General features: G+C 42.6%; 1 protein-coding gene across 1 annotated transcript in view; it reads right to left on the bottom strand.

Moving 5' to 3' along the window:
• Positions 1 to 26171, bottom strand: part of LOC308308562 (actin, plasmodial isoform-like) — a gene marked incomplete at both ends in the record, with an annotated part of 39867 nt that extends 13696 nt beyond the window's left edge. Inside the window, 7 exons of the mRNA XM_080753979.1 lie at positions 1491 to 1545; positions 3359 to 3410; positions 17606 to 17739; positions 18032 to 18163; positions 18303 to 18410; positions 19894 to 20010; positions 26013 to 26171. Of these exons, the coding sequence (XP_080610105.1) occupies positions 1491 to 1545; positions 3359 to 3410; positions 17606 to 17739; positions 18032 to 18163; positions 18303 to 18410; positions 19894 to 20010; positions 26013 to 26171 (757 nt within the window). The remainder of the gene's footprint in view (positions 1 to 1490; positions 1546 to 3358; positions 3411 to 17605; positions 17740 to 18031; positions 18164 to 18302; positions 18411 to 19893; positions 20011 to 26012) is intronic.
• Between the last annotated feature and the right edge of the window lie 545 nt (positions 26172 to 26716).

The following is a 26716-nucleotide window of genomic DNA, read 5'->3' as shown; positions in this document are numbered from 1 at the left end:
CTACAGATTTTGCCCTAAAATCACGCAAATCGGTACACAGTATGTCTACACTCATGTCATCAACATGGATCTGTCCCATATAGCGCCACCATCAGGCCGATTTTTTCAAAAACATTTTTGGACACTGCACCTACAGATTTTGCCCTAAAATCACGCAAATCGGTACACAGTATGTCTACACTCATGTCATCAACATGGATCTGTCCCATATAGCGCCACCATCAGGCCGATTTTTTCAAACACATTTTTGGACACTGCTCCTACACATTTAAAATCACGATGCGACCTGACGGTCGCTTATCTCCCGATTAGGGAGTCTTACTGGTGTAAGTAAATAAATGCGACTGTCAGGTCGCAGTTACTGTCAAAACCTCGACCAGCTGTCCGTCAGTCCGTCAGTCACACGTCACACGTTACACTTTTGCCCTGCTCATATCGCCACAACCGTTGCCCCGATCCATGCCAAATTTGGCACACACACTCCTTGCCTGCCAAACCACAACCTCCACCCATCAATTCTCACATGCCCCTCTTCTAGCGCCACCATGAGGCCGATTCTCACACCTGACAAACACCCCATATTACATAAAAGACTAAAACTAAGACTAAAACTAAGACTAAAACTAATCAAAACTAAACTAAAACTAAGCATTTTCAAAAAATACAAACGAAACAAAAATAGCAACCCTTTAAAAAACTAATAAAAACTAAACTGTAATTGAAAACAAAACCTCAAAACTAATAAAAATAAAAACTAATGAAAAAAATCCAAAACTATTATATAACCTTGTTCCTGACCCATTTCACAAGCAGAATCAAGTGCATGTTTCAAGAAATGTGGGAGAGAGGACTCTCCTGGGATGAAGAGTTACCACCTGTCCTGACCCGAGAATGGCAACAGTGGTGTTCAGAACTACCGCAGATACACCAGCTTGCCATACCAAGGTGGTATCAAACAGACATCCAGCCAGAAGTGAAAGAGCCTACAGTGCGGCAGCTTACCTGCAAAGTGAATCACCGGATGGAGAACCTACAATGAGCCTAGTCGCATCCAAATCTAGGGTGGCCCCTCTCAAGAAAATGACACTGCCACGCCTGGAGCTCATGGGAGCAGTGATTGGAGCGAGACGAGCCAACAACTTGATAAATACACTAAAACTGGAACCAAACCAGATAAGAATGTGGACAGATTCTATACCCTGCATTGGATCTGTGGTCTCACATCAGAGGAAAGGTCAATCCAGCTGACCTCCCCACAAGAGGACAACGTGTTGAGAGCCTGATACAGAACCAGCTATGATGGATAAGGAGATTCATAGCCAATGCTCAAAGCAAAACAAAGACAAGAGGAGAACTAACTGCTGACGAGCTCTTCGAGGCAGAACAATACTGGATCAAGACAACACAGAAACAGAGCTTCAGCCAAGAAATAAAACAACTGGAGACGGGAAAGGCCCTGCACAATGACTGTAAAATCAAAGAACTCAAACCTTTCCTGGATGAGCACGAGCTGCTCAGTGTGGGAGGAAGGCTGCAGCATTCCGACTTCACATACAGAGAGCAGCACCCATGGATTATGCCCAATAAACACAGATACTCAGAAATGCTGATACAGAGCTGTCATGAAAAAGTGATGTACTCAGGAGTGAGAGACACTCTCGTACAAGTGAGAGAGAGATACTGGATCCTGCGTGCCAGGCAGCTAGTCAAGAGAACTGTGGCCGGATGCACAGTATGTAAAAGATTCAAGGCAAAAGCTGCACAGCAGATTACTGCGCCCTTGCCCAAAGACAGAATAACTGAATCCCCACCATTCGAAGTCACAGGTGTGGATTTTGCAGGGCCGCTTTATGTGAAGGGAGATGACTCTGTGAAGAAGGCATACATTGCACTATTCACCTGTGCTGTAACCAGAGTAGTACACCTAGAACTGGTCTCAGATCAGTCAACAAAAAAGGTAGAAAAGGTAATGGAATCTTTCACCAGAGGAGGGAGCCATAGGAAAGGTAAAAAATTACCCTTCCTTGGGTAAACACAGAATGCAGAGGCTTAATGAAGACCAGAGATATATTGCTTAAAAAGGCATTAAAATCTGGCCTAACAACGGACAGTTATTCAATCGTGCTAGAAACGTAGTTACAAATTTCTTAAAGATGATACACCATGCATTTAAAAAGTATTTATGTCATATTGTTTATGTCCCAAAAACGTTTTTCAAAAGGTTTGAGGCTAAATTACCACTCCTGAAGGCTCTCTCATTTTTGAATGGCTCTCAGAGCATTTTCAGCTGCAGTACCCCCCCAAAGAAAAATCTTAAAAAAAAAAAAAAAAAAGAAATCTGGCTAATCTGGACAGCCTGTTTTGAGAACCCGTGGGATGCTTTTAAACTCCGCCTTCCCAAAACCAGAGAAAGACACAACGGTCAAAAATGGGACTTTGTGAGGATAGAAGGTGCTAGTGGGACCCCAAAAAAGGTTTTAAAATAGGAAAAGTGACATTTCATGGTGTTAAGAAAGGCCAAAGCTAGATTCTATATCTCCATCATAGAGAGTGCCAGAGGAAATGGAAAAAAAAGTATGGGAATACATAAATAAACTGACAGGGAAATACTAAGCAGGATAATAACAACTTAGAACTCAAAATAGACAATGTCTTGGTGAAAGATCCCCACACGCTTGCTAGCAACCTAATCCTGTTTTTCCTAAACTCGGTGCATGAAATCACACAGGTGTTTCCACGCCCTATTCAAAATGATCTCCCCATTTTTAACTTGGAGGAAATCACAGAGAACGAGGTGACAAACATTGTCAGATCACTGAAAGCATCCAAAACTTCCTTAAAACAAATATTGATTCTCTGGTGGCACCAATCACACACTTGGTAAACCTGTCCATAAGACAATGCACTGTCCCAACTCAGTGGAAAGTGCCTGTAATAACACCAATATTTAAATCTGGCACCAAAACGGATATATCAAACTACAGACGTCTGAGCAGAGCGGAGCTAAAAATGAGCTGAGCTTTTTTTTAACTATTTCCATGGACATTTTTTATATACTTTTTAATTTTTCTTGTTGTTTTACTGGCCAACCTATGGGCTACCAAACGTTTTTAATGATCGGATTTACCGATTGTTAGTTTTTAAGATCCAAACCCACTCGCTCCGACTGAAAAGCCGGCAACATGCTGTTGGGTAGCGCAAGCTCAAGCTAGCAGCAAACAGCAAAACACCACAGCTACAAACACCACCAGCTACAGAAAGGAGTCCAACACCAACGGGACTGTCGGAGGCTGATCCAACTCAGTAGGCCCAGTCTTTGGGCCTACGCCGAAACCACCAACATGAAACCAGAACTTACCTCGCCACCTGGATGTGACAGCTGTCTTCGCTTGTCCAGGAAGGTGTCCGAACTGGAGGCGAGAATATCCAGGTTATACCAAATCAGAGATGATGAAGCGACCATCGACTCCTTTATTTCCACATCATGCCATGAGGACACCACTTCAGCCCCCGGTCCTGATACCTCGGCTCCTGAGGTAGTCGTGGGTCAACCCATGGCAACAAAGTCTGATGCACCCGAGCTGGACGAGACGGTCCCTGCAGTGTATGCGGAACGCGCAGGGTCCCCTTCGGCTGAGCGAGAGTTGGACTCCACTGTCCTCATGCAGGAGGCGGCTGAACACTTTATTAAACAAGGTGCAAAGCCCAAAATCCGTCGTCAAGTTAGCTCCACTCCCATCACATGGAGGAAATCCATTCGGGGCAAACATAGTATGAAACGCCGAGTCCATTCTTTCTTACCTCAAGTCCCCCCAGTCAGCACAAGCAATAAATATTCCGTTTTGGACATGCAGGATTTCCCCCCACTCCCCGAACCGGAGAACCCGGGGCCCCCAGTGGCCCGAGCGCCTAACCGTTCTCACCCTGCCCCCCTGTCCAAAACGCGTGGCCCGGCTCCTGAAAGCCTCCAGCAAAAAACGACCCCTTCGTCCCAGGCCCGTCGTAGATTGCTGAAGCAGGCTGTAAGCAGTCGGTCCGGGGTCCGTATTCCACCCCCAGCCATTAGTTCTTCATCACAGGAGGAGAAGGCTTCCACAGCAAGCCACACGACCACCAGGACTGGCCCTCCAAAATTGCCTTCCCCTCGTAATCCCTCCATATTGATAGTCGGAGATTCGATTGTGAGAAACATTAGTTTTCCAAATGCGATCACACGCTGCTTACCAGGAGCCAAAATCTCCGACATTACAAACAAGCTCCCCGGTCTGTTGTCTTCTCTCCCGGCAACCGTGAACAAAACTATTGTCCACATAGGCTGTAATGATATTTCCCAAGAACAGTCAGAAATCACAAAAGCTGACTATATCCACTTGGTCGATCAGCTTAAGAGCACCGGGAAATCGATCCTCATCTCCGGCCTGATTCCCACACTGGGCCGTGGAGTGGGGCGCTTCTCCCGTACCCTTAGTTTACATTCCTGGCTTATGTCCTACTGTAGCGCCAACAAACGTGTTTTTATAGACAATTTTAACCTTTTTTGGAACCACTCGTCCTTTTACCTGCGCGATGGAATTCATCCAAGCAGCATAAGGAGTAGCATGTTGGCCGACAACATGCAACAAGCTGCAAAACTTTAACCCACATGCGAAAGTATCGCCGCACGTGAAAGTAGTTGACTGTTACAGCAAAGCGAGCCCAACCACAGATATAAAGAGCTAGATGCCTCGTTCGCCTCTGCAGTTAATTGGAGCGATGTGCAAAAGTTCTAGACCGGACTTCCTAAAAAAACCAAGGGAACGCTGTCAGTCAAAGTGACTACTGGCCAATCACAGCGTGTCTTTTCCGTGACTTATCCAAGGACCACAATTCAATTCAACAGAGCCAGTTCCGATGTTGCGCTGCTCAGCTTATAGGCTGCATACGTAAAGACCAGCCCCCACCTGCCTCTGATTGGCTTACTGACTTCCGTATGTGTGACGCACGCGGAAGCAATGAACACGGAAGTGACGAAGATTCCCTTGGTTGCTAGATGCATACGCCCCCTAGCCGAAGGAGGCGTCTAGCTTTATATGTCTGTGAGCCCAACCCCCTCTTGCTCTGTTGTTTCACAACCAATACAACCCTATGTTTCTAGCTCCCCTAGTGGCCCGGATGCCAAATTGCACCAACAGCCCGCTATTAATGATCAAATTACTGATACAAATAACCAATTAAGTTCCACTGAATCTGACATTCAGGACCTTAACAGGATATTTTCAGCTAAAGGACTGCATATAGCTCACCTCAACATTAGAAGTCTTTATCCCAGAATCGCACAAATTAACCCTTAAGTTCTGTTCAGATTCACTACACCTTCGTTCTGTTCGGGTCATTTTGACCCGGTGGATATTTGGTTTAAAAAAAACAACACTAATATAAATTTTAACTTAACAAATCATCATGATACATTGACTTTGACTCAATACCAAACAATTCATATGATATATATGGTAAATGTTTGCATTTCTGCTTTGCTATATCACATTAAACACTGAAAGAGCTAGGCGTTTTTACTGATTTAGCTGGAATCCATGTAAAAAAAACTACTTCATTTAATACTGGGCAATATTGCTCATGCTTATAGGAAGGGGGGGAGGGTTCAGAATGGGGCTTCGGAAGGGGGGTGTTAGAAGTGGGGGTGACTGTGTATCTGTGTTTTGGCAATATACAGTGTATTTCTGTGCTTCCGGGTCAAAATGACCCGAACAGCACTTAAGGTTCAAAAAATATGAGGGGGGTGTAGCATGGGTGTAGTGGAAAAATATTTTTTTTTACATGTTCATCTCAGAAGAATCTTTAAGGCCAGTGAGTTTCAAGTGGAAACATTTTCAACTTCTACCTTTTTTTTCCAAATGAAAATGTAAAACGGGTCAAAATGACCCGAACAGCACTTAAGGGTTAAATTATTGTTTATACAACAAAGGGTTGGAATTTTATGCTTTACCGAAACAATGCTAGATTCTTCCATCAGTAACACAGAAATAGAAATAGAAAATTATACAGTAATTCGAAAAGACAGAAATCGTAACAGAGGAGGAGTCTGTGTCTACCTTAGGGCAGATATAGCTTTTAACATTAGACCAGACCTTGACCATGAGTTGATTGAGGCTGTGTGGCTAGATATTTTGTTACCACACTCTAAACCTATTTTAATTGGAGCCTGCTACAGACCCCCTGACCAAAATAATTGTTATGACCTCTTAGAAGAGATATGCACAAACTCAGTAGATTTTATCAACTCTGAGGTTCTGATTCTTGGTGACGTAAATACCAATATTTTAAATAAACATTGCACAACTTACAAAGCTTTTAGAATTTTTTGCCACCTATTCAGCTTTCATCAACACATTGACAAGTGCACTAGGGTTAGTACCACCACCATTATTGATTTAATTCTAACAACAGATAATTCAAAAATGTCAAAAAGTGGAGTTATACACTGTGGAATAAGCGATCACTCGATTATATACTGTACACATAAGCTTCACAAATTAGTATTAAATTATCATAATACAATTACTATTAGATCTCAAAAGCATTACAGTAGTGAGGCTCTATCCTCCTCTCTGGGGAACCTGGACTGGTCTCTGGTTCTTAAATGTACAGAAGTGGACAAGGCCCTGGACCGTTTCAAAACAACCTTTTTATCGATTATTGACAAACATGCTCCGGTAAAAACTGTAAGGATTAAAGCTAGAACTGAGCCATGGTTTAATACAGATATTTTAAAAGTCATAAAATCAAGAGATGCGACATTTAGAAAATACAGGAAATCCAAGGATGAGACCCTGTTTGTTGAATATAAAAAACATAGAAACGAGGTCCAACAAAAATACTTTTTCAACCAACAGATTACAGAAAACAAAAATAACCCTCAGAAATTATGGAAATCATTGGGACAGTTAGGATGTAATAAGACATTAAAAACCAAAATGCACAATCTAAACCTGGACATAGGAGGAAGAATTATATCTGATAAAATGGAGGTAGCCAATAGTCTAAACACCTACTTTACAACTATAGCCGATTCACTAGTCAGCGCACTGCCAGCCCAGTCAGGGTGCTACAGTGAGGCTCATATTAAGAGTTTTTATAAAGAAAAGGGAGTTAAGCAGGAAGCCTTCTCCCTCAGGGAAGTAACAGGGGGAGAAGTGCTGCAAAAGCTAAAAACCCTAAATCCTTCCAAAGCAACAGGTCACGACAATATCCCAGCTAGATATTTAAGAGACGCAGCAGAAGTCATCACTTCCTGCATAACCCATATAATAAACCTGTCCATTAATCAAGGTCTTTTCCCACAGGAATTCAAATCGGCAACAATAACTCCATTGTACAAAAAGGGAAGCAAATTACTGCCAGGTAACTACCGCCCTGTTTCCATCCTATGCACACTATCAAAGGTATTTGAAAAACTAATTTACAAACAAATAGAAAATTATTCAACATCACACAAGTTACTATACGAATTTCAATCCGGTTTCAGGAAATCGCATTCAACAGACACCTGTCTATTATATCTTACAGATTATATAAAAAAAGAAGTGGATTTGGGTAAGTACTGTGGCATGGTCATGCTGGACTTACAGAAAGCGTTCGATACTGTAAACCACAGCATTCTACTGAGAAAGCTTGGGGCTTTAGGCTTCAACACCACAGCTATCAAATGGGTAAGGTCTTACCTGGAAAATAGAGATCAAGTGGTTAGAGTAAATGGCACAGTGTCCTCACCACAACTATTAACATGCGGGGTCCCGCAAGGCAGCATTCTAGGCCCTCTCTTTTTTTCTGTTATATATAAATGACATGAAGTCTGCCTGCGACTGTAATCCGTTCGTTTTCGCGGATGATTCAGCCCTCTTAGTCTCACACAAAGATAAATTAATGGTAGAAAGGAAACTAAGTACGGAACTAACCAAAGTCAGTACCTGGTTAGAAGACAACAGACTGTCACTCCACTTAGGCAAAACAGAGGCAATCCTTTTTGGGTTCAGACCTAATTTAAATAAATCTCCTGGGCTCAAGATAGCTGTTGGTAACACTATAATCACAGATAAGCAAGAAGTTACTTATTTAGGATGTATCCTGAACAACAGTTTATCTGGAGAGAGCATGGCACTGAAAGTTATCCTGAAAGTAAATCAGAGGATAACATTTCTTGCCCGAATATCACCCTTCATAGACAGAAATGCGTTAATAATATTGGCAGGGGCATTGGTGCAATGTCACTTTGACTATGCATGCACATCCTGGTACTCTAACATCCCAATGATCCTCAAGAAAAAGCTTCAGACCTCGCAAAACAAATTAGTTAAATTGATCCTCAAATTACATCCCAGAACACATCTTTTACCGGCCCATTTTAACAGCCTTAAATAAAAATGTGTATGGTGCATAGGATTGTAAATAATGCTGCACCTAAATACCTACACAAATATTTTCTCAAGGTCAGTACAGTACACAGGTACTCAACTAGAAGAAGCTCCAAGAGGACCATGATGGAAATAAGCTTTTAGCTTTCTTGTGTCTATCCTTTTGATGTTTTATTTGTACACTGCTTTGTTTTGTGCATATATTTGTCAATAAATAAATCAATCAATCAATCAAAAGACCCATAAGCATATTACCTGTCAAAGTGGCTGAAAAGTGGATCGTCAAGTCTATTGTTAAACACCTAGACAAAGGCCACACCCCTCTGCATCCTATGCAGTTTGGGTTTCGAGCTTTCCACTCCACTGAAACAGCAAATTGCTTATTCATCGAAAAGTTAAAGTGTGCCTTGGACAAAGCCCCCTGCGCAATGGCAGTTTTTTAGACTTTAAGAAGACATTTTACTCCGTTAGCCATCAAGTCCTCTTGTCCAAACTAACACACTTTAACTTTTCCCCAGAGGCCATCAAATGGTTCACATCATACCTATCAAGTAGAAAACAGTGTGTAAGTATAAACGGTATTAAGTCTCCTTATCACACTTGCTCGGTTGGTGTCCCCCAGGGATCAATACTAGGACCAATTCTGTTTTCTCTGTTTATAAACGACCTACCTGATGTTTGTAAAGATGTACACATACTGTACAGATGTATGCAGACGATGCTGTCATACTAACCCATGGCAAAAGCTTTGCAGAGGTGTCAGTGGTTTTAACTTCTGTTCTGACTAGCGTTCAGGGCTGACTTACAGATTCATGCCTGCTCCTGAACGCTAAAAAGAACGTCTGCATGGCTTTTTCCAAAAGACCAGTCGTGATGGAGTCATCAAATGTGCTTCTGGGTGTGGAGGAACTTGAACTTGTGTCAGAGTTCAAGTACCTCGGGGTCATACTAGACTCAACCCTAACCTTTAAAAAACATGTAAAAAAGGTTGCAAACACAATTAAGTTCAACCTTCAAAACTTTAAACAAATCAGATCCTTCTTGACAGCTAGTGCTGCTAAAACATATCTCCAATGCATGATTTTATCACAATTTGAGTACTGCTTAACAAAATGGTCTTGCACAGGTATAACAACTCTTAAACCCATTGAACAACTATATAAGAGTGCACTCAAGGTGTTCGCTAGGAAACCCTACTCATATCACCATTGTAATATTCTTCAGAGGTACCGTTTCTTGAGTTTTGCTAATTTTAAGGTACTAGAAGCTGGGCCGCCCGAAGGGCGGCCCAGCGTCTAGTCGGCGACCTGGCCAACTCGGAACAATGTAAATAGGGAATGAATGCCCCGCCCTTTAGGACCCGTTTTGACCATCTGTCTGCCTGTGTCCATTTATGCCCATATATGGAGATATCTGTATCTGTCTGTCTGTCTGTCGGCGTCCATTTTATGTCCATATATGGAGATCACTGCAGTTATGGAGATATCTGTCTATCTGCGTCCATTTTATGCCCATATATGGAGTATCTGTCTGTGCCTCCAACTGTGTTGCAGACACAGTGCCGGTTCCCCCTTTAATGCAAACCTCATTATACCTGTTGTCATAGGACCCGTTTTGAACATCTGTTTGCCTGTGTCCATTTATGCCCATATATGGAGATATCTGTATCTGTCTGTCTGCGTCCATTTTATGCCCATATATGGAGATCTTTGACCATCTGTTTGCCTCTGTCCATTTATGTCCATATATGGAGATATCTGTATCTGTCTGTCTGCAATCCATTTTATGCCCATATATGGGGGCATTCATTTTATGCCCATATATGGAGAACGCGCGTGCCCGTGGGACGAACGGTTCTCGAGATACGCGGATTACATACATACATACACACTCACAAAGATTTTTTGTTGACTCATGTGGCGTACGTGATGTCAGAGCCTTTTATGAAGTGATGTCACAATGAGTCAGAGCTTTCGCCGATTTCCTCCGGAACAGCCTGATGTCAACAATCAACCCCGCATAAGGAGATTCCGAACGTTTCTCGCCGGTTCGGGAAAACCGCGCGTCGGGTCGGGTCGAGACCCGGCACTGCACTCCGTGCCGCGGCGGGGAACGCGCGTGCCGAATCTGAAGCCGGTGGGACGAACGGTTCTCGAGATACGCGGATTACAGACAGACAGACAGATACACACGCAGAGACTTCTCGCATTTATAGATAGATTTAAACAGGCTAGTAACATATACAGTATAAGACCCTAAATGGCCTATGCCCACCTCTAATTCATCAAAAGGAAGCCCGATAGAGGACTCAATACAAGGGCAATCGCGAGAGGAGACTGCGAAGTGCCACATCGGGCAACCACTTTTGGAAAAAACACCCTTTCAGTCCAGGGCTGTTCAATCTGGAATGACCTACCTTTATTAATAAGAGACTGTCATTTCCATCCTTCAAGTTTAACCTAAAAAAATGGTTACTTGACAATCAATCGTGTGACCACGTATAGTCTAAATAGTCTTAATAGTATAGCACATGTATGTATAGTATAGATTTTAATCAGTTTTTTTTTTACGAATGTAGAGTTCTTACTGATGAAATAGTATAGTGCTTATATGTATGTGTTTTAGGGGTTTTCTCTTGATGTAAGTTTGTTGTTGTTGGTATATGTTTTGTTTTGTGTTTCATGTGGGGACTATGGATTGAATTTAGCATTCTTGCTAAGTCCGGTATATTTACATTGCTTTATGTAGTGTCCATTAACACATTGCCTGCCCCACGTTTTTTATTAAACTCTTCCAAAACATGTCAGGGTTTTGGAGCATTTTGACTCATTTGTAATGTAATATTTTGAAAATTTGTTTCTATGTCTATGAACAAATTGAGTATACCGATGGAAAGATTAAAATCTATACTTTATAAAAAAAAATAAACAAGAGTTTTATGTTCCATGATGATTTTTCAATGAATTTATTAGCGACTACTGCAGCAAGAGCCGCTGATACAAACGACCTACGGCCTGGTCGCGACTTAGGCCACGACTTGGAGGTCGTAGGTCCCGGTTCTGGAGGTTTTGCGCGATCTCGGTCGTAATTCAGCGACCTGGGAAGTCCGCGATCGAAACTCTACGCTTGCTAAGGGAAGGGACGCGAGTTTAGAAACTCTACGCTTGCTAAGGGAAGGAGCGCCGCGATCGAAACTCTACGCTTGCTAAGGGAAGGGACGCGAGTTTAGAAACTCTACGCTTGCTAAGGGAAGGAGCGCTCGTTTTCAACAGCGTCGGCAGGTTAGCTACTCAGTGTCGGCAGGTTAGGGTTAGGGTTAGGGTTAGGGTTAGAGTTGGGGTTAGGGTTAAGGTTAGGGTTAGAGTTAGAGTTGGGGTTAGGGTTAAGGATAGGTTTTGGTGCACCTCGCGCGGTCCAAGTGACTACAATGGAGCGCTTCCTACCTCGGGTTCAGCCAATCACAAGCTTCAAAAGGTTGAATAGCGCTGCTGCTCTAGAATATTCTGCAAAAAGACCTTTTAAATACGACCGCGGACTTCCCAGGTCGCTGAACAACGGCCCGATCGCGCAACAACGGCCCGGGGACGACCGAGGTGGCGCAACCACGGCCGGGGGTCGCGAAACTAGACCGGCCGCGACCTAACAAGTATGTACCGCGAACTACGACCTCCAGAACCGGGACCTACGACCTCCAGGTCGTGGCCTAGGTCGCGACCAGGCCGTAGGTCGTTCGTATCAGCGGCTGTCTCTCGACTACTGCGCCTGCCCCAAATGGCCTAATTTGTTTAAAAAGGCTAGAAAAAAGGCTTTTTATGAAATAACATGAATAAGTCTCTTATTGGGTTGATTTTGTTGTTTCAAGCCAATAATTGGCACTGTGGCACTGTGTACTCAGTCTCAACACACACGCACACACTCACACACATGCATGCGCATGCACGCGCACGCGCGAACGTCACGAAGCACAAGGACCACCCTGAGCTCCTCCTATGACATTTCAGGCACACACACAAACACACGCGCACACACACACACACACACACACACACACACACACCCCACATGCGCGCGCACATCCACATGCGCGAGCACGCACGCGCCCCTGTGGAACACCTGTGTTCAGTGGCGTCAGTTCAGAACAAGCTAAGGTATGGCAACATGACTGGTGTCTTGCACGCGTGCCCTCGTGCAGGCACGATGAAAAGTACATTTTTATTATTTCCCCCTGTAGCCAAGGTATGGCATTGGCAGCTGCATACCCCTGCCATACCCAATTGACGCCCCTGCCTGTGTTATGTCACGTGATTTCTTAGCTAACGGAAACTCAGATCGATGCAGAGAAAAGTTTGCTGGACCATTGGATCATTTTCCTTACTGTTGTTTAGCCACATGGATTATAGTTTTACGAGCCAGCAGACTGTTTGTTTATCAATGGAATATCTTTACGAGCCAGGAGTGCACTGGGGGGGAGGAGGTGACAGTGTATCAGGTAGGACCCTGGTTTTTTCCGTTTTTTTCATTGTGTGTCGTGTCGTATGGATGGATGTTGTTTTGCTGCGTGTGGCCAGGGGTGTCGCACCAAAATCTGGGCCCTGGCCACAAGGATTCACTGCGGGACCCCCATGATTGTTCTTCATAGGGGGGATTTCAAAAATAGCAGATGTACAAGCTCGCAGAGTGCCGCGCTGTGAGCTTGTAGATCTGCTATTTTTCAATAGCTAAAGTATAAAATAATTATGTCCCCTCCACCTTGGGCCCTAGTAGTGTAGGGTTTCCACTCGCACTCCCCCCTTGTGACACCCCTGTGTGTGTGCGCGTTCTACACACTCACTCCTCCTCTCCCACTATAAATACAGAGTGTCTTCACCTAAATACACTCAAATCTAAACGAATTCTACTGTCATCTCTAGGCTATCAATCAACTATCTAAACTCTAACTCTAACTATAAATATCCTATATTCAAATCTCAACCGAGCCACCCAACCGATCTTTTTTTTTCTTTCTTTTTTCTCCTCAGCTGGCTAGCTGGCTAGCCTGGCTTGTCGCGTCTAAAACAGCTGCAGACTTTTCTCCCTCTCTCTCTCTTGTATTTGGATTGCCTGATAACATGTATTTCAATGCAGTTTTTTGACCTTTTTTCTTCATTCACGTGAATGACCTGGTTCCCTTTGATGTTGCCCTACTGTATTAAGTCACAGGCAGCACCGGAGCACCATCAATTGTAAAACAATGAAAAGACTATAGAACGTTTATAAACGGGCTGGGCGGTAAATAGCTGGGTAAAATAGAACGTTTATAAACGGGCTGGGCGGCAGATGTGTTAATATACACTGTCCCGTCCAAAAAAAACAAAAAAAAAAACAGAGACATTCCTGCTAGCGCTGAAAAGATTCATCGCGAGAAGAGGATTATGCAAAATAATCTACTCAGACAATGCCAGAACATTCAAGAGACTGATCAGGACCTCAAGGAGCTTTGGAAAGCTATTAAAGAACCCCAGCTACTAGAGTTCTTCTCAGAAAAGGGCATCACCTGGAAGTTCATCGCAGAGCGAGCAGCCTGGTGGGGTGGATTCTGGGAGAGACTTGTCCGATCAGTAAAAACCTGCCTGAAGAAAGTCCTTCGAAGAGCCTCACTCAACTTTGAAGAGATGTGCACAGTACTGACCGAAGCCCCTCCTTGATGCGTATTTTAATATCCGCCATTACTAAAGGTATTTTGCCTCATAACTCCTGAACCAAGCATTATAATACAAACTATGTGATGTCTACACCTATGTTGTGATGGCCAAGGATTACAATGATATCATGTACTCAGTGGCCTAGTGGTTTGAGTGTCTGCCCTGAGACTGGGAGATGCGGGTTCAAACCCCGGTCGGGTCATACCAAAGAAAAATGGGACCCAGTGCCTCCCTGCTTGGCACTCAGCATCAAGGGGTTGGATTGGGGGTAAGTCCCTGCGACATACTAGCGTCATGCTACAGAAACAGGAGATGGGCTCCTGCCCTATGAGCCTCATGGCTCGGCCCAGTCATATGGGCCTCATGGCTCTGCAAGGCTTACTTACTATGTACAACATCATAACCTTTCCAGGTGAGCAGTATTTTATGTCTGTTGCATATACAGTCTTTTTCATACATGTTGTGTAGAGGCCAATTTGTGCTTTTACCTATAACCACCGATTAGTGTAAAACTTTGTATGCCCACTTCCCAGAGGCCAAGGAAAAACATGTGCCCTGCATTTTTCACATCTGCCATTTATAGCACCACCAGAAGGCTGACTTACAGTATGTAAAACACATTCTTCGATATTACTCCTTCAGATTTTATCCGAAAATCACACAAATCGATTTTATCCGAAAATCACACAAATCAGTACACAGTATCTCTACAGTGATGTAATCATGACGGATTTGTCCGATATCATATTTTATCTAATTGGCTAACATTGAATTCCAAGGTTTGCAGGATTGCTCCTTTTTGAACAAAATGTCTCAAATCAAATCATGAACGCAGCCTGCTATGTGTGTGAGATTTTGCACACACATTCCCACTAGGCCAAGGAACAGATGACACCCTTCTCACATTGGCCTGTTATAGCGCCACCAGCGGGACAACTTTAGCAAAAAAAAATAAAAAATTGAACAAAATGCCTCAAATCCCGCATGCAGCGTCCGATTGCCGTGAAAGGCCCAAGAACACGTGGCACCCTTTTCACTTTGGCCTGGAGTCACCACTAGGGCCAAAAAAAAAACCAACCAAACCTGCCGGAGACCTGTTCGGAAGAACACTGCTTCTAGTTTTTCTTTGATTTCTTCTTTGCTTTCCCTTTATGCTTTTCTGCTTTCCTGCTTTTACTGCCTTGGCCACTTTATCGCTGCTTGCAGCTATATTTATTATTATTATTGTGGGCTCGCCGAAGGCGAGAACACTATGTTATCCTCATTATTTATAGAGTGAGTTCCGCTGCATATTTCCGCCGCAGACAGTTGGCATTTTTCACAGCAGACAGTAGAAAGGCAGAGCCACTAGCCAATGAGGTGGCATGATTGTATTTGAGTTCTGTCGCAGACAGTATAAAGGCAGGGCCCTTAGCCAATGAGGTGTAATTGAGGTGTGGAAAATCTGGGAGTGGTGTTAGCTGGAGTATTGGTTGAGCTTCATATGACAATTAACACGTCACCTTTTGGGGGAAATATATAATAGTTCTGCCGTATATTTTTGCCACATACTCCTAATATGTTGATATGATATGATGTCATAATGACATCAAACAAGAGTTTAAAATAAGTACTGTTTTAAATCTGCATTTATTATTGTTTTGTATAGTCGTAGTTACTAGCTATATATATATATATATATATATATATATATATATATATATGTATGTATGTATGTATGTATTATAATATATTCAACAATGGACCAGGAGATTTCAGAATCACCAAGTGTTGGTCAGGAGACCCCAGCACCACAGATTTCAGGCCAAGAGACACTGATCTTGGGCCAAGATACTGCTATGAACAGTGAGTTCATGGCAGAATCACATACTCTGAGCCACAAGACCACAAGACTATTTTATTTCTTTTTAAAACATTTTCTTTTACAAGTGAGCCCACACTGTTTCGGTGGAACAGTATCTCTCTCTCTTTTTTTTTTGTATATATATATTTTTCACCCAAGCCATCTGGGCCCCTTAACTTTGATTGGCTCTCCAGGATTTTCCCAGAGGACTTGGGTTTGAATTAATTGAGAGGTGATTCTAGACACCTATAAGAACACGTTGGTGAAGAAAGCTTGGTAGTAATTTTTTTTCACAGATGGTCCAAACAAAAATTCCCTAATTATCCAGGACCTTTCCCCATACACACCCATTGTAACTTCAAACTCCATTTTAACCATGATAGATTCATTAAAAACACCTATTATTCCTACACCTATTACTCATAATACCCTCCTAATACGTTAGCAGGCCGTGTTTTTTCAATAACTGTTTTCAATTATTTGTAATAGTTTTTTGGGGGAAAATGGAAAAAAAAATAATACAATAAAAAAACTTATTAAGAACACTTTGGTAGCCGCGGCAGAACCCCCTGAACAGAGGTACTGCCGAAGAAATAAGCTATTTATTTACAAACATGTTTTAAAAAAACAAAGCCCACATGATAACAACACGTAATGGAGTGCTCGGTACAGCGTGTATATTCATCCTGGAGAGGCCGACGTTCTTACTTTGAGGACGCGGCGGGGAGACCTCTTCCATTCGTTTCCGTGCGGCGAAGCAGGGAAAGGAGCGATAGGGAAGCAGCGCCCGAGCGTGATTGAGACCGCGATCCACGAACAGAAACATAAACGCTTGTAATCCAGCCATGTTGTTTCTGCTTCTTGTTGATTTTCAACACCGTGGAGTGGAGGAGTGGCTCCAGAGCCAACCATCCAGCTAGTTAGTAAGTGAACGGCGCGGCCTGCTGGATGCTACGAGTAGCACACCCACGTCCAGAAAATGATTGAGAGAGGATGTTAACCGTTTCAGATGGCTCCAAAAAGACACAGAGAAGAACGGCCGATCATTTTTTTTTTTTGATAATTATCATTTATATCAAAAGTCCGGGAATGTACGTGCTGGCGCACTGGGTGGTCCGGACAAGTACGGGCAAGTACGGCCAGGCTAACAAAGTAAGATAATTGAAAAAAGTTATGAAAAAACAGCCTGCTCACGTATTAGGGTGGCATTATGAGTCACCAGAAAAAATAATGGGTGTTTTTAATGAATCTATCATGGTTAAAATGGAGTTTGAAGTTACAATCGGTGTGTATGGGGAAAGGTCCTGGAGGAGGAGGGCCTGATAACATGTACATCAAATATCTAAATATTGAATAAAGCAAATTAAAATCTGTTCAGGTCAGGGTGTTCATAAAAGCCTGATTAGACGATAAAATGATCAAAAGTTTTTTTTTTTTTTTTTTTTTTTTTAAAGTGAAATATCCCTTTAATGTCACATCACAGGTTTACAGGTGTAAATCCGTGGGGGGAATCGGAATAAGGAAAAACTGAAAAGGATCTACACATAGCAAAATAAAAAAAAAGCAGCAGGTATGTACAGAAGGTTGTCAGAACGTGGAAAAGAACAGCAGGTTCAGTGCCAATGAGTTTATCTCATCTATGCAGGCAGACTCATCATTGGTGACAACCCCACCTGTTGTTTGCATACTCGATGATGAAGATGGAGTTGTGTGTAGCTGTGCAGTCATGTGTGTACAGGGAGTAGAGGAGAGGCCTGCTTGGGTGCAGCTCTGCAGCTTTGAGGTTTTCTCCCATGGTTTTCGGGGACTATGGTGTTGGATGCCACACTGAAGTCTATGAATAACATATCCGTATGTATTTGTGTGTGAGGACGGTGTGAAGAGCCATGGCTATTTCATAGCGAGTCAGTGGATCTGTTTAGACAACATGCAAAGTGCCACAGATCTAGCAAGGCAGGTAGCGTGGAGCCTATTTAGTCTCTCACAAGCCTCTCAAAGCACCTGCTGACTATCGGGGGTGAGAGTGACAGGTGTCCCCTGCTTGGAGGGGTTAAGCAGTCCAGTACTCAGTAAAAAGAGTGTACAGATGTGTAGCCTACTCTCTCTGAGTTAACGCTGAGGTTTAACAGAGTAGTCTTCCTCTTACCATTGGTCCGATTAAAAGCGTACAGAGCCAGCTGTTGCTGGATGGTAACAAACATGGCAGGGACGTTGAAGATCTCAAAAATGATCTGGATAATGAAAAACAAAAAAGAATTACCATTAATTGTACGGTCTGGGTCGGGCCATACAAATTACCATTAATTTCCATCCCCTGGAACCCCAAAAGACACCCATGTGTGAATGAAGGAGACAGTGTTTGACCCTCACCTCTGCCATTTTCTCCCTTTTGGCCTTCGGGTTGAAAGGAATGTCAGACAGCAGAACTGGATGATCCTCAGGGCAAACACGAAGCTCATTGAAGATGTGGTGCCAGATCTACACGGAGTAAAGAGGTTTCACACAGTAGGTGTAACTATTAAAAAAGCTACAATTGTATGTGTTTATGAGTTATAAATACTTGTTAAATATATGTTGTTAAGTGTTTGTTAAGGGGACTGCCCCATAGGTCGAACTCCCGTTGGGTCGAACAGCGTCGGCAGGTTAGCTACTCACCAGCGTCGGCAGGTTAGCTACTCACCAGCGTCACGGTTACTGAGGTTAGGGTTAGGGTTAGGTTTAGGCATAGTTTTACTGAGGTTAGGATTAGGGTTAAGGTTAGGGGGTAAGGTTAGACCAAAGGGTGTTCAACCTAAGGACATGTTACCTTTGTCAATAGTTTATCAATAACTTTCATTGCATCAAGTCATGCTGCCCACTACCCGTACTGGAAAATATATTATTCTAAAGTTGCAATTATTCCTAATTTTCTCATGAAATTTAATGACCCACCACGGTGGATTTGAATCCACAACATTCACAGTGGTGGGCAGACACTTTACCACTGCATCACGTGAGCACCCACCTGTTTCCCATAGGTTCATTTTGTTGGCTTATTAGTGACTCCTTTGTGTGGAAACTGCATATGTCTTTCCGGTTCTAATCTGCTACTGAGCCAATCAAAGGAAGAAATAGATTACAAATTTGGGTTGAGTTTTGGACAACCTTTATGCTGAAAAAACAAAATTTATCCTGAAAATCAACCAAAGAACAAGATTTTGGGGCAGGATCTCCTCATTTATCATCAGGAGTGCGATTCTGAGGAGAGTAGTACAGTACAGCAACTTGCAATGGATGTTGTCTTTAAGGTACTGTCAGACGACAAGTCGGGGGTTAAAAACGGAACGATCTGAGAGCGGAGTTTTGGGTGGGTAAGCTGATTCCCCTCTCCCCTCGCGTCACCGTGTGAACAACAGAAACACAAGAACGACAACACGTGATGTCATGCCTCGCATATGCTTGCATACAGCCTCGCTGCAGCCACGTTACCATGGTGAATGGTCAACAATGAAATAGAATCCTCTATCCGTGCGTGATGGTGGTGCTATACCAGGACAATGTGAATACTTTTGGATGGAGGTTCTTCCTTGGCCTACTAGGAGTTTGCGCTCACAATGTATTTGATGGGTCCGGCAATGCTTGTGGCATTATGTGTAAACAAACTATAAAAGTCATAGTAAAAAATCTAAAAATAAAGGAGTTAGAAAAATCTGACAGATGCATCTGGATGTCTATATAGAGATAATATGTACCAATTTCTTTGGGGTTTGGACAAAATTGGCAGGAGTAGCAGCAAAAACAAATGCACTTGGGTCATGCGTATGTATACGCTCTTCTGCAGAGCTCACTCCTAAAGTGTCCATTATGTTAATTTGGTAACAATTGATCCTCTACAGTCTACAGGATGTGTTGTGGTGTTGGTGGTTATAGTGACCAGCATCTAGTTGTTCTGGTTAGTCACCACATGTTTCAGTGCTCCTACCCTCTCCATGTCATCCCAGTTGGTGATGATGCCTTGTTTTATAGGATATTTGAGGTTGAGGATCCTCCTCTTTGCCTGGGCCTCGTCTCCTACGTAGCTGTGTTTCGCATGCCACCCCTAAGGAGAGAAACAAGGTAAACACCATCACAACTGGTGCGTGTGTGTGTGTGTGTGTGTGTGTGTGTGTGTGTGTGTGTGTGTGTGTGTGTGTGTGTGTGTGTGCGTGTGCGTGTGTGCGTGCGTGCGTGCAGGCGTGCGTTTGTGTGCATCCTTGCATGCGTGGCTGTGAACCTGATTTCTGGGTCGTCCAACGATGGAAGGGAAGACAGCACGAGGTTCATCTTGGCCAGCAAACCCTGCTTTGCACATCCTAGAGCCATTATCAATCACCACTGCAGCACCTTCATCAACACCATCATCACCATCACCAGCTTCTTCTATTACACACACACACACACACACACACACACACACACACACACACACACACACACACCACCACCAAAAACCAACCCACTTATTGACACTCCAGTACAGTCAACTGCCTGTGTCACTGCATGTTTTAACAAGATGTACACAGATGTTAATGTTTTATATTTCCACTAATGACATACAGTCTTTTTAGGTTGTACACACACTTACAGATATTGACAACTAATAGCTAATTTGTGGCTATTTCATTGTAAGCCTCCGTCATTGACGATTGTTTTTTCATGGGGATGCAGTCATCAAAACAATACTGTAGTGTTGTCAGTTGTATCTTTGTCTCCTCGATTTGAGTTGTTGCATTTTGGTCCTAGTCTCCATCTCAGTTTCATAACAAGAACTCATGAATGACACACTAAATGAGTCATCACAATCGGTTAGCCCTAAGCTTCTATCAGAATCTTAATAGCCTCGGAAACCCAGGCAAGACCTACTCCACACCTCCAAAGTGTGGTTTAATTATTAGGAAAAAACTCATCTCTGATCAATAAAACTGTATGCTAACAATTGTCCCCACCCCCAAACTGTTCTTAAATTAACTTTGTGGGATCTCAAACTTTGCCCTCATTTACAATGCCAGGATCTATTAATACCACTATGCCACGCATGCAGGAACAACTCTCATGAATTTGCTAATATGCCACATCCTTGATATCAACATGCACCCCCCCCCCCCCCCCCCAAAACATTAATAATAAGGGTAATAATAATAATAATAATAATAGATAAATAAATAATAATCCCGCTTAACTTACGTTATATTCTAGTGGAATTTCTGGAAAATGTGATTGTTAGAGGCATTTTGGGGTAAAAGTTGGGAACCAGCCTATTTTACACAATTCAAGGGTGCTGAATCTGAAAAAAATGGTTCCCAAGCAACATTTTGAGTTTTTGACCTACTAATTTGCATAACAAAATAGCTGCCGAAATGTCAATTTTAAACTATTTCTTCAAGGGATATTTCACTTTAAAAAAACCTTTAGTAATTTTATCGTCTAATCAAGCTTTTGGGACAGTTTTTGAGTTGTTTGATTCAGTTTTGATTTAGATATTTGATATTAATTTTATCAGACACGCCCCTTCCTATACAAACCCATTGTAACTTAAAACTTCATCTTAACCATGATAGATTTAATGAAAACACCTGTCCTTTTTTCTGGTGAGTCCTGACACCCTCCTAATACATTTTTCATTTATTTTTAATAATTTCTTAATTGTATTTTTTTTTTTCATTTTCCCAAATAATTATAGAAAATAAACTAAAAGGGTTATCGAAAGAACACTGCCTGTTCGTGTATTAGAAGGGCATCAGGAGTCACCAGAAAAAAGGATGGGTGTTTTCATTGAATCTATCATGGTTAAAATGTTTTATTTTTATTTAAAAGGGATATTTCACTTAACACTTATGTTGCAATGATTTTTTCTCTTCAATGTCTCGCGTTGCCATGGTTACCATAGACTTCCATGTAATTGTGCAATTGTGTAAAAAGTGCACGCCCATGCCTAGATGATGCACCACGTGTGTAGATGCTGTTCACAGCTTTCAAACAAAAAAATCCGCTTGGAAATCCGTTCAGGCATTCATGATTTATCAGCCATTATGTTTTCTTCAGATGTAAACAAACATGGCTGCCATGTTTGAAAGAATGAGTTGGTATGGGGGTTAAACATGCAATTTCGAGATCGCGATCATGCCTAATATACATTTCTGGAGGTCCAAAAAAAAAATTTGAAAAAAAAAAACTTTTTAAAAAAAAAAACGGCCCAAACTCGGGAAACTCGGGGTTGGCACAGCGGTAGTACCAATACAAACTCGGGAAACTCGGGGTTGGCACCATATGTGTTAAATACAAAAACATTTTAACCATGATAGATTCAATGAAAACACACATCCTTTTTTCTGGTGACTCCTGACGCCCTCCTAAAACACGGACAGGCAGTGTTTTTCGATAACTTGTTTTGTTTATTTTTAATAATTATTTGGGAAAATGAAAAATAAATAAATTGAAAATAAATGAAAGGAGTTATCGAAAGAACACGACCTGCTCACATATTAGGAGGGCGTCAGGAGTCACCGTAAAAAAAAGGACGGGTGTTTTCATTAAATCTATCATGGTTAAAATGGAGTTTGAAGTTACAATGGGTTTGTATAGGAAGGGGGCGTGTCTGATAAAATGAATATCAAATATCTAAATCTAAACTGAATCAAGCAACTCAAAAACTGCCAAAACCCTGATTATATGATAAAATGATGAAAAGTTTTTTGAAAGAGAAATATTGCTTGAATAAATAGTTCAAAATGTACAATTCGGCAGCCACTTTGTTCTGCCAATTAGAAGGTCAAAAACTCAAAATTCTGATTGGGAACCAGGTTTTTCAGTTTCTGCACCCTTGAATTATGTAAAATGGTCTGGTTCCTCACTTTTACCCCCAAATGGTCTGGTTCCTCACTTTTACCCCCAAATGCCTCTAACCTGCCTGACTATTAGTGCTCGTAAACACTCTACCTCTCCCGATCAGATGCTCAAGCACATCAGGTCGTTTAACATTCATATTTGATGTCATAAACAGATCACATTCTGTCTAGGGACATTCACTTTCAGTGAGCCTTCAGTCGGGAGGGCTCCTATAGCAGCAGGTGTCCGTGTTATACTTCTCTCTTTATGGAGGCTCCTGTGCTGCAGGGTCTGTCTGTCTGTCTGTCTGTCTGTCTGTCTGTCTGTCTGTCTGTCTGTCTGTCTGTCTGTCTGTCTGTCTGTCTGTCTGTATGTCTGTCTCACCTACCTTTATTGGGTGTGTTTGGTGTCGCCACGGTTGATTCCTGGTACAAACAGAAGGTGTTAACATTCAATCTCTTAAGGCTTTGGGTGTGAAGAAAGACATTTGTCAGTGTTTACAGTCTCAGTGAACATCTACAGTGCATTAGATCTTACGTTAATTTTGATAATCTGTTTCAAGTAAACATACCATGTTATGTGTTTTATGGTAGTTTTAGAGATCCACAGTGTCCACTAGATGGCAGACTTCAACCAACTGAGAGAAAGAGAGGGACATGAATATGAATAATAACATATCAATTCTCATTGATAATATTAAACCTCGCCTTTAATCTGATATGGTACTTTGTCCAGTAAGTACATGGACTCAAAGCATGCTGATTGACACCAACAACAGTCCAACAATTAATTTGAGGTAGATTTAACACATTTGTGGGGCAAAGTGATTCACATGAAGCAAAACAGAAAATTCCCAAATGGGGTAGTTTCAACATTGTTCTTAGCTCTACATGGTCTACGAGAAAGACCAAACAAGTACCTCATTCAATGCCACAACGTTGAAGTAACTTACCACCTGACCGTATGCCATCTTTTTTTTTTTCAAACAACAACTAAAAAAGTATTTAAAATATTTAAAACATGGTCTAAATATAGACGCTGAAATGCGGTATATTTGACCTCTCCATCTAGACGTCTAAATGTGGTTTAAATTTAAACGTCTAAATCTAAACTACCCTATATGGATCAATGGCTATTCTAATTAGTTTAGTCCAATATTTGGAAATGAGTTATCCAACTTACGGCTGTTACGGCAGCAATGAGAATGAAACACAGAGGTACCTTACCAGACACGAGGACCAAACCAACATGCAATATAAAATTAGTAGGGCTGGGACTTTAACTGATTAATTGCGATTAATTAATTACAGAAAATTTATGCGATTAAAAAAATGTACGCATTTTAATCGCACTTAGTTTTTGCACCACAGAACCTTCAGTTTCGGGCATACCGATCATAGCGATTCACCAACCAAGAAGAGACAACAAACGCAAATGGAGAAGTAGCCGATCAGAGCGCTTTGCTTGGCCCAGTGGATGCGAAATTTAGATTTAAAAAACTCACTTGGTGATTCACTCATACAACAAAATGTGTTTTACTTTAAAAAAAATGCTTCTCGGGTCAAATATTAATATGCGATTAAAATGCGATTAATTGCGATTAATTAATTACAAAGCCTGTAATTAATTCGATTAATTGTTTTAGTCGCATCCCAGCCCTAAAAATGTGTACAAATACATTTAGAATACTGAGCTGCATTGAATGAGTGAACATTGCTTCTTTTCTTAATTTAACATACTTACATTGTTACTGAAGCTCAATCTTGTGTGTGCTCTCGGTTTATGTATCTTAAATGTGCGTAACTCGTTTTCTAACCTGACTTCCCACCTCGTACTTTCCAACTACCGTCTGTCAGGTTGCCAAGTCCCGTTCATGGCCCGCCTCTCTCCCGCAGGCGAAATCTTCTCTGACAGTTGCTATTACATTGCTATTTAAGCCATTCAAATCTTCATCTAGACTTACTCGTATCAGGGCACAACCTTTTTTCATTTAATTACATTTTTTTCAAAAACTGGTCAAACACAGTTTCACACACACACACACACACACGCACACGCACACGCACACACACACACACACACGCACACGCACACGCACACACACACACACACACTTATCTTAGCTGTCCATCGTGTGCGATGATGACGCTTGCTGCAGGGAAGGGAGGGGGGGGGGGTCAGCGGGGTTGTCGTTGGTGCCACATGATGTGGCTGTCGAGGCCGATGCGTGAGCCGCACATTCGTCCGCAGGTTGTTGGAGGAACGCCGGCTCCCCTCTGATGTCGCTGGGCACGCCTTTCTGACCAACCTTTTGCTGGTTGTGGTCGCTTATCTGTGAGACTGCCCTGGCACAGGTGACCCGCCATGCTGAGTGGTCAAGTGCCAGAGTCTCAAGTTGGCAGTGCGGTTCAAAAGTTCTTTGGTGTAGTCCTTGTAGCGCCGTTTTTGTCCGCCGCCGGCACGCTTTGCGTTGTGTAGTTGGCCGTAGAGGACTTGATGGGGCAGGCGATGGTCAGGCATACGGATGGTGTGTCCTATCCACCGTAGGTGTTTTTTGGCCACGGCTGCTTCCATACAGCTGTTCAGAATCTCTGCATAAGGGACTCTGTCTTCCCAGGACAGGCCAAGAATCCTCTGAAGGCAGCATCTATGTGAAAGGCCTCCAGGTTTTGAAGTGCCGCTTGTATGGAGTCCATGTCTCTGACCCATAACCATAAAGCAATGTACTGCTACCTTGGTGCTGACCTTCAGGTTGCGGTTTTCAGGTTGATGAGGCTTTGTTGATGCGGGTGTGTATTTCAGTGTCAAGGGACCAGCATGAGGACAGTGTGGAGCCAAGGTAGGTGAAGTGATCCACTATTTTGATGGGGACACCGTTTATATGGAAGCTGGGGGTTGAAGAGGGTTGGGTTGTGAGTTGGGACATGACTTCAGTTTTCTTGATGTTGACCTGAAGACCAAAGGACTGGTACAGAGTGGAAACTGTGTTGAGGGCATGCTGCGTGGATTCTGGGCTGTGTACTAAGATTGCGCAATCATCGGCATACAGCAGCTCACAGATTTGGCAGGTCTTTGTCTTGGTATGGGCCTGGAGGCGTCGGATATTAAAAAGACTTATTGTAGTTGAACGCCGTCTTTGTTTCCCAGGGCACGGCGGAAGAAGGAGGTGACGGCAGAGAGGAAGAGATTGAATTGCACAGGTGTCAAGACACAGCCTTGCTTCACCCCAACGTTTACCTCAAAGAACTCTGACTGGAGTTCTCCTGTGAGGACTCTGGCTTTCATCCCATTGTGCAATTTGCTGGTATCAAAGGCTTTGCTGAGGTCAATGAAGGCTATGTGTAGATCTTTTCGCTGCTCTCTGCTCCTCTCCAGCTGTCTCAAGACAAAGACCATGTCATGACACACACACTTTTTTCACTTTTTTCATTTATTCATTTATTTCGAACATATTAAAATAAGAAAATAAATGGAAGAATTCGATTTTTTTTAAAAAGAACAGGGCCCAAAATGATCATATCATCATCCTTAAATTATAGTCCATATTTGGAAAAGGATAGGAAGACGTTTGTGCAACTTATTAGGTCCTATCCCTTCATTTTATAACATAAATATCTTAAATAGTTAAGTATTATTACACACACACACACACACACACACACACACACACATACACACACACACACACACACACACATACTGCGCTACACACACACACACACACACACCCACGCACACACACACACACACACACACACACACACACACACACACACACACACACACACACACACACACACACACACACACACACACACACACAGCGCTACACACACACACACCCACGCACGCACGCACGCACGCACGCACGCATGCACGCACGCACGCACGCACGCACACACACACACACACACACACACACACACACACACACCACACAT

Source organism: Nannobrachium achirus, assembly GCF_963921795.1.
Source record: "Nannobrachium achirus genome assembly, chromosome: 2".
In the NCBI taxonomy this organism is placed as follows: domain Eukaryota; kingdom Metazoa; phylum Chordata; class Actinopteri; order Myctophiformes; family Myctophidae; genus Nannobrachium; species Nannobrachium achirus.
Note: the sequence above shows the minus strand (reverse complement) of the source record. Positions and strands in the feature narration are given on the sequence as shown.